Raw genomic sequence first — 8897 nt, 5'->3', positions numbered from 1 at the left:
CAGGTTTCCGAAGCGGCTTCTGAGCAACTTAGTGAAATTATTTATGACTAGAAAAATGGAAGAGCAGCTTTTTGTGAATTATTCTGAACTCCAGTTCTGGAAACGGGGGAATCCCCTGCGGCATTAAAATCATGGTTTATTTGTCCCCCCCCCAAATCTGTTGCCTTACAGATGTTTGGAATTTCCAAAATCAGGTGTGCTGGACTGAAATTTAGGGGAAACTCCCTATTAAGAGAGGCTGTGCAAAAGAGTTTCCAGAAAAGGTGACGCTGAGCAACTTGAAAGGAAATGTGGGGGGGGAGAGGAAATGTTGTCATTAAAACAATATGCCTCACATCTTACATCCAATCATAATTGTTTGGGGCTTTGTGGGAATTGGGGTGGCAGGCATACGTATGTTAACATTTTTAGATTAATATTGTAAGATGGTTTTCTTGGGAATCAGGCAGCCTTAAAAGCCAATTTAATAAATAAATAACTGCTTTCTGGGTTTGTTTGTTTTTTGTTTTTGTTTTTTTTGTTTTTGTTTTGATCCAGCCTATCCCAAAAATCTCAAATATTCAGGAAGAAAATAGAGGAGGGAGGGAAAAGAGAAACGGGAGGGAGAATTGGGGGGGGCGCTTGGTTTAATGATATGCGTAGAAACGTTTATGGAGATTGTCAGTCATCCAGGTAATGGTTGTGAAGTTAAACTTTACAAAAGGTCTTCGCACTCGGGGCAGAATTAACTGATTAAATTAACTCTCGGGAGCCCAGATGTCATACGCCTTTATTCGTTTACTTGAGAATTTACCTGCCCAAGTGTCAAGTAAGCCATTTACACCTGAGGAGTTAAAGAAAAACAAAAAACCCCACGCACGGACACGCATACCACGCCGTCAATCTTTTAAAGGGCCAGAAGCGATCGGCTTGCGGCCAATCCTGAGGCTGGGACCGATCCACCTTAAACTAAAGGGCTTAGTCGAGGTCCAGGATCTCCGCCCGGAGCCCTCGTGATAGGTAGCTGGGACAGGCGGGGCGGGGCCTGACTGCCTCTGCTTTAAATAGCCCGAGAGCGCATCCACCGCTGCTGGAGCCGAAGAGAATCAGAAGTTGGTCGAGTGGGGACTGCGGCGCTGCTGCTGTTGTTGCTGTTTACCGAGCTTCTCAGGTGGCATCGCTTCTCCAGCGCGCCACAAGCGGGTCTTCCGGAACTCGCCTCGAAGGGCAGCTGAGCCTTTCTCGGGGCGCTTTCACCGAACCGGTCTGGCGGGAGCGACCGAGGGGCTGCGTCTTCAGGGGGGTCTCTCAGCCATCTTCGACACCGCGCTGCTGAAGGAAAGTTGAGAAGACCCAGCTAGAGACCGACAAGCCGCGTCTCTCATCCCAGCTCGGCGGCGGGGAGAAAGAGATGAGCTTCAGGAAGCCGGGAGCCTAGCCGCCCAGTGCAATTGGAGCCGACGCCGACGCCACTTCGTTCAGTCACCCTCCCCGGGTCGGAGGGCGGACTTACTTCGCCGAGCATGGAGCCTCGCTCTTACCTGTTGACCGTCGCTTTTCTGCCGCTCTTCCTGTCTGCCTGGTCGCCGCTGCAAAGGCAACCTAGCTGCGCCGCCGCGGCCGCAGCAGCAGCGGCGGCAGCGGCAGCAGCAGCCGGCTCTTCGTCCGCCAAGGAGCTGTCCTGCCAGGACATCACCGTGCCTCTGTGCAAAGGTATCGGCTACAACTACACTTACATGCCCAACCAGTTCAACCACGATACGCAGGACGAGGCGGGCCTGGAAGTCCACCAGTTCTGGCCCCTGGTGGAGATCCAGTGTTCGGCGGACCTGCGCTTTTTTCTGTGCAGCATGTACACGCCCATCTGTCTGGAGAACTACAAGAAGCCGCTGCCGCCCTGCCGCAGCGTGTGCGAGCGGGCCAAGGCCGGTTGCGCGCCCCTCATGCGCCAGTACGGCTTCGCCTGGCCGGACCGCATGCGCTGCGACCGCCTGCCCGAACAAGGCAACCAGGACATGCTTTGTATGGACTACAACCACACCGACCTCGCCACCGCCGCGCCGCAGCCGCAGCCCAAGCCGCCGCACCGAAAGCCGGCGGGAGGCGGGACAGGGAGAGGTTCCGGGGCTGTGGTGCCGCCACCGTCCGCCGCGGACCCCCCACTCCGCAAGAGCCGTCCTCCAACCCCCTGCGAGCCGGGCTGCCAGTGCCGGGCGCCGATGGTGTCGGTGTCCAGCGAACGTCACCCGCTTTACAACCGGGTCAAGACGGGCCAGATCGCCAACTGCGCCCTGCCGTGCCACAACCCTTACTTCAGCCCGGACGAGCGCGCGTTCACCGCCTTCTGGATCGGCCTGTGGTCCATCCTGTGCTTCATCTCCACCTTCGCCACCGTCTCCACCTTCCTGATCGACATGGAGCGCTTCAAGTACCCGGAGCGGCCCATCATCTTCCTGGCCGCCTGCTACCTCTTCGTCTCGCTGGGCTATTTGGTGCGCTTGGTCGCTGGCCACGAAAAAGTGGCTTGCAGCGGCGGAGCGGCGGCGGCTGCAGCTGCAGCGGGAGCAGGACCGGCGGGCCCCGCTGGAGGCGCTGCGGGGGCGGCCGCTGCAGCCGTGGGCGGCCGCGGAGCTGCCGGCGGAGCTGCGGAGCTACAGCCCGACTTGGCGGTGGCTGAGCACGTGCGGTATGAGAGCACGGGCCCGGCTCTGTGCACCATCGTCTTCCTTTTGGTCTACTTCTTTGGCATGGCCAGCTCCATCTGGTGGGTTATCCTGTCCCTCACCTGGTTCCTGGCGGCAGGTATGAAGTGGGGCAACGAGGCCATTGCGAGTTACGCTCAGTACTTCCATCTCGCAGCTTGGTTACTTCCCAGCATCAAGTCCATTGCGGTGCTGGCTCTCAGTTCTGTGGATGGAGATCCTGTGGCTGGAATCTGCTACGTGGGTAACCAGAGCCTGGAGAACCTGCGAGGCTTTGTGCTGGCCCCTTTGCTCATCTACCTGGCCATCGGTTCCATGTTCCTGCTGGCTGGGTTTGTCTCCCTCTTCCGCATCCGGAGTGTCATCAAGCAGCAAGGAGGGCCCACCAAGACACACAAGCTGGAGAAGCTCATGATCCGTCTGGGCCTTTTCACCGTGCTCTACACAGTGCCTGCCGCCAGCGTGGTGGCTTGCCTTTTCTACGAGCAGCATAATCGCCCCCATTGGGAAGCCACTCACAACTGTCCCTGCCTGCGGGACCAAGAGCCTGACCAAGCCCGCCGGCCAGATTACGCGGTTTTTATGCTGAAGTACTTCATGTGCCTGGTGGTTGGCATCACCTCGGGAGTTTGGGTCTGGTCTGGAAAGACGCTGGAGTCCTGGAAGGCACTCTGCACCCGCTGCTGCTGGGCCAGCAAAGGGACCGCAGTTGCTGTGGTGGGGAGTATTGGAGCCAGGGGGGGAGGTACCGGCATAGGGTCTGCTGCCGCTGTGGGAGGACTGGGGGGTGGAGGGGGGTCTATGTACAGTGATGTCAGCACTGGTTTGACTTGGAGGTCTGGCACTGCCAGTTCAGTTTCCTATCCCAAACAAATGCCTTTGTCCCAGGTGTGAAATCTGGCGTTGGAAAGGAGGAATGCTGCCCATCTCTCTTTAAGAAGAAGCTTCTCAAGGAGCGCAGGACAGTTCCAGAGGCCCCTGTTGCCAGCTCATTGTCCTCAGCCTCTTCCTCCATTCCTTGTTAGTCAATCCTTCCATGTCGAAGCTGCATGTTTCTGTGTTGTTGGTATAAGAATTTTCTGAAGACAAGAATTGCCTTATTTGTCTTCAGCCAGCACAAGCCCTTTGACCCAGTAGGACTTCTCTGCTTTCTCTCAGTCCCTCAAAAGTCCTGACACAATGTGAAGGGATGTTGACCTGCAGGGTTGGAGGAGTCCCTCAAGAATTCCCCCTTCCCCCCCCCCTTTTTTTTTAATGCCAACAACCACAAAAACTGGCAGATGCCTTAAAATCATGTGCTCAAATAATGTCTTAACTGTACACCCCCCCAGTAAATACGGGTTTATTATGTTAAAGGATGTATTTATATAATTATTGGTACCTTGTACAAAACATGTAAAATATGTATATATTCCAAATGCTATACAGTCTGTAAATTTCTTTTGTTTAAAGAAAAAAAAATTTAGAGGCTTGCCACCATTGCTCTTGCCTAAGAGCGAAAGTTTGAGTATTCTATTTTGTCAATAAAATCATGTCAAATGATTTGCTTGGGAGGGGCAATGCCCCCTTGTTGCTGTCCTAGTTATTCTTAATTCTTGACTTTTATTTAAAAAAATACTGAGGTACCCTTACAATACTGCTTAAATAAAAGCACTAACATATCTCAGTAGAATCAACAGAAGCATTTTCAGAATTCGATCATCAGTGTCCAGCTATCAACGTTTTTGGCTGTTGGTGATGTTGGCTGAAAAAAGGTGGTTGCTGGAATCTAAAAATACATAGTCAAGAATTCTTGACCCCTTTGAAATTAACTGGACAGAGGGGTCTTTGGTGCTGTCTGGGCTTGGTTGTTTTCTTACAGATGTTCCATTACCCAAACTGGGTTACATCATTAGTGCTCATTTCAACACTGATCTACCAATATTCTCCTTCATTGGTAACTGAACAGAGTCCAGAAGAAGTTATAAAGCAATGGCTTTTGATCACATCATAGAGCAAAGTGGACAGGACTACAGCTCTCAAGGTGTAAATTCTAAGTGGTGGGTTGATTAGTAATTAATCAAGTCAATGTCACCCTTAGCAGCCACATTTTCTCCATGATGGTCTGCCTATAATCTGGACCTGCAACCTAGGCTGGTTTCTCCATACATAGTGGAACGTGCTAGAATTCCCAGTTAGCAACTTGATTGGGAATGAAGCTTATTTGGGGTGAAAGCTTTGGGGTCTTCTTGATCAGGAACTCTTGCTTTATCTTGCAATAATCAGTATAATAGCATTTCTGTCCCACAAGTTTATTGTGATGTCTGCCAGTGTGGGAGAATTGTGTGTTATCCTATCTATGGGTTGCTTGCGCTTGCTGTTGAGCAGGCCAAAGATGAGAAAAGTTGTTTTTATGATGGAAAAATAAGCTGGGAACTATGGGGGCTTTTATTTATGGATTCTGTAGATGTGTTTATAGGGATCACATGGTTTTCCATGGACATCAAATGATCTGGGAAATGAAGGTGTGTCCGTCCCCCCTCATCAAGGCAAGCATTCACTGATTGAAGTGGGAAGTTGTAGAATTAACTGACTGCTTTACAACAACAAATGAACTTTTTACCTGTCTATCCCAATAACTCAGAGCATCTCTTTTAAACAGAACTAAATGAATAAGGTTTACTCTATAGGGATCTTAGCTCCTTTAGAGACAATTTTTTAAAAAAAACCACCAAACTTTGATCTCTTGTCTGTAAATGTCTTGTATAGCGGGTTTGGGGGGGTTTCTTTCTTTAGAAAATTCTTTCTACTGCCCAGTTTCTCTTGTTAGACCAATTTGCCACCATGGAGCTTCAAAAGTTCTTCAATTAAAAGAATGTAAGGCTTTTTTAAAAGAGGATGGGTGGGAGACTTGTAACAGTTAGTGAATCCAGAGGAAAATAACAGCCTTTTAACCAGCTTTTCCTACCTTTGTTAATCAGACTAAAGACATGTAGGGCCAAGGTTAGAGTATTATGGGGAAGGGTGGGATGAGAGAGAAATTTCTAAATGCTCTACAGGTGGCCCATGGTCTACTTAGAATTGCTCCTGTTTAAAGCATTTTTTGCAGACCAATTATATTTCTGAATTCTTCACTCACACTAGCTGGTGCTTCATGGACAAAGCTGCTACCAACCAGGGCTTTTGTTTTGTTTCTGTTTTGCTTTGCTTAAATAAGCTTTTAAGGTTCTGAGGTCCTGCCATTCTTCTCTCTCACTCTCTGTACACATACATTTTAAACCCTAGTTTGATGTGCAGAAAGCTTGCATTTTGGGTTGGTTTGAATGCATAGTGGTTGCTGTGGGGGGGTGGGAAGCAAGCTAGGTGAGCAGTTTACAGATACAGGCAGACTCTTGTTAGCTCTTCAGGACCTGGGCTGCCAGTTTTCTTAGTGGTAGAATCAGAAATTGGATAAAGGGGTACATTGAGCAGTAGAGATTACAGAGAAGGGGAACTTGCCAATCTCAAGATGCCTACTGAACTTCAAAAACTTCTGAAACTGTTTCCCATGACTCTTAGCCATCATGGCAATGATGAGGAGTGTTGGCATTTAAATCTGTAAAGTCTGGAAACCAGCATTTCTCCATCTCTACTCTAAATTAGGCTATCAGTGAAGGGGGTAATTCTAGCGCTCTTAACATCAAGAGGTGGCCAGTTTTACTGTTTAAAGCTAAACAGAGTTGGGCTTGGTATTTCTATATCAAGGATGCAGATTAAAAGCTACCTAGAATTTGAGATAGGTGACCATAAAAATTGAACAAACAAATGGGAAGTAAATAATTATAATTATTGCTAAGAAATGACATATCCATTAATGTATTGAGAGTCGGCAACTTAAGGATGGCCCTTTTCCTCCTCTAGAACTTGGAACGAAATAAACCTAAGAAGCTTTAAAATTGTGAATTATTATTTTTTGTCGCACACGCACCCACATAAATAAACATTTTTAAAAAAACAACCTGCAGTACTGCAGGAGAACTCAAGTGGGAAGTTAACTTCCTCTTTCTCTGCTTTTCAAGATGACTTATTGTGTTTGTTTCCTTTTATCTCTTTTGTGATTTCAGCTGTTGAAGCCGGACAAAACCTGCTCCAATAAAATTCACAGAATCAGCAAAAGACAAGTCAGATGGCGGAGAGACTGTTTTGACTTGTCAAGAGAATAATTAGCCCTAGAGGATATGTTTTACAGCAAATTAGAACTACTTTGCCAAAAAATATTTTCAATATTTTTAGTGCACAATGTAGAATTACATAAGAGGCACAGATCCTAGAAAATAACATTTTTGGACAAATCCTGAAAAGTTCACAAATGTGGTTCTTAGGATGGCTGTTGTGTTTATGTTTGTTTATGTTATGTTTATGTTATATTTATCCTTCTTTCTTCATGTAGACAAATAATGCAAATGAAACAGGAAGAATTATCAAAGTGTAATAAATTAATGATAATAAAGCAATAAAATTAATATCTCAAAAAAAGGTTGCTCAAAAGAAACTGGGCTGGTTCATTAGGAACAGAAGGTTCAAATAACAGTTAAAGCAGATAACTTAAAAATCCAGTATATGGGCAATATGCATACTAATTGTGGGAAAAGGCATTTTGAAATGTTAGGGATGACTGCCACCTACTGGCCAAAAGGTAAATTAACAATTTTAAGCAATCTAGACTTCCTTTCCACCTTGCATTCTAATAAGTTTGATTTTACTAATTAAAAGTATATATTCTTATTTTGATTGGAGTATTAAATACGTTTGGCTTAGAGATTGAGCATTTCAGGGACTACTGTACTTAAACATCTCCATATAGAAACAAGTGTCTGGACTTTTTATTTTTCTGCAAGAGGAATTTTCTGCATTTGTTAGTGAAGGAGGATGACAAGTATCTAGTAGCAGATAATCTCTTGTGATTATCTTGGTGTATTTTGCTATGTCTAGGTGCTAAACCTCACCAGGGATTCTCAACGTCCACATTTGCAAGCTGTATTGGTATTAATTTTATATCAGACTCTCTAGGGAAGGTTTTGTATCTTAATGGGATTAAGCAGTTCTGTGCTTTATACATACAGTAGAGTTTCTATGTAAATTAAAGGATTTGTATCGTACAATCTGCCTCATATTTCTTTGACTTCAACTCCAATATCTCAGTTAAACAGGCCAAGATATTCCGGCAGAAAGGTATATGAATTATGAGCCAATTCATATGGAGGACCTCTATAGAGGACCTTCAGGAGAAGTGTGGGGAGTTTAGTGTTCCAGATGTTGCTGAGTTCACAATGTCCCTCAGTAGTGGCTGGATCTCCTAAGAGATGAAGTTCAGCAGCATCTGGAGGGCTACAGGTTCCCTACTCTTCATTTAAGGCTGCAACTCAAGTAAAATGACTTCTAAAACCATAGGAGAATTTTGACATTGTACTGCTTGATATTAAGATCAGAATGGTGTAGAGTAGTGGCTAAAGTACCAGGGTAGAAACTGGGAGATGGTGAGTTCTAGTCCCATCTTAGGCAAAAAGCTAGTGGGTGACCCTGGATCAGGATTTTTTTTTTCAGTCCTAGGAAGATAAAGGCAATGGCCAACCACTTCCGAAAAATCTTGCAAAGAAAACACTTATCCAGGCCATTGTAGGTGGGAATATACTGATTCAAAAGTGTACACACACACACACACACACACACACACACACACACACACACACACAGTTGAACTAATACCTCACATTCCTCAAATAGCAAATATTGAATAGCTCATTATACTTTTCAGCTTGCTGGGTTTTGTACCTATATATCTTCTCTAAAGATTAAAATAGAGTGCCTACCATCTTTTCATCTTCAAACTTCAAAGGACACTTCTTGATAAAAATGTGCTAGAGAGAGAGAGAGAGAGAGAGAGACAAAAACTGCAGATGTTCTTCCCAAGAGTGTTTTCCCTTCTGCTGAATGAAGAATTTGTTTATTGACAATTTGGCTCAGTTGCCAGCATTTATTGGCCTTGAATGTATGCCTTAAATTCCAATAGGACAGACTTACTAATGAAGACCTTATTTTTAAGTAGGGACAATTGCAAATAGAAACAATGCAGCCATATGCTTGTCTTGAACGTGGGAAATTTCTCCATGTTTATGATTTTTTAAAAATGCAGTGTTTTCCTTTAATTCATTTGTAAAACATCACATCTACACTTGGATATTCCACCGAATGTATAAA

At 45.9% G+C, this 8897-nt stretch overlaps 1 protein-coding gene across 1 annotated transcript; it reads left to right on the top strand.

Annotated features, from left to right (window-relative positions):
- Window positions 1–745: 745 nt before the first annotated feature.
- FZD8 (frizzled class receptor 8) lies at window positions 746–4223 on the top strand. Its single transcript, XM_058182247.1, has one exon. It carries the CDS (start codon window positions 1503–1505, stop codon window positions 3573–3575), a length of 2073 nt encoding a protein of 690 aa, XP_058038230.1. The 5' UTR covers window positions 746–1502; the 3' UTR covers window positions 3576–4223.
- The last annotated feature ends 4674 nt before the right edge of the window (window positions 4224–8897 follow it).

The sequence above is a fragment of the Ahaetulla prasina genome, chromosome 4 (assembly GCF_028640845.1).
Source record: "Ahaetulla prasina isolate Xishuangbanna chromosome 4, ASM2864084v1, whole genome shotgun sequence".
NCBI lineage: Eukaryota > Metazoa > Chordata > Lepidosauria > Squamata > Colubridae > Ahaetulla > Ahaetulla prasina.
Note: the sequence above shows the minus strand (reverse complement) of the source record. Positions and strands in the feature narration are given on the sequence as shown.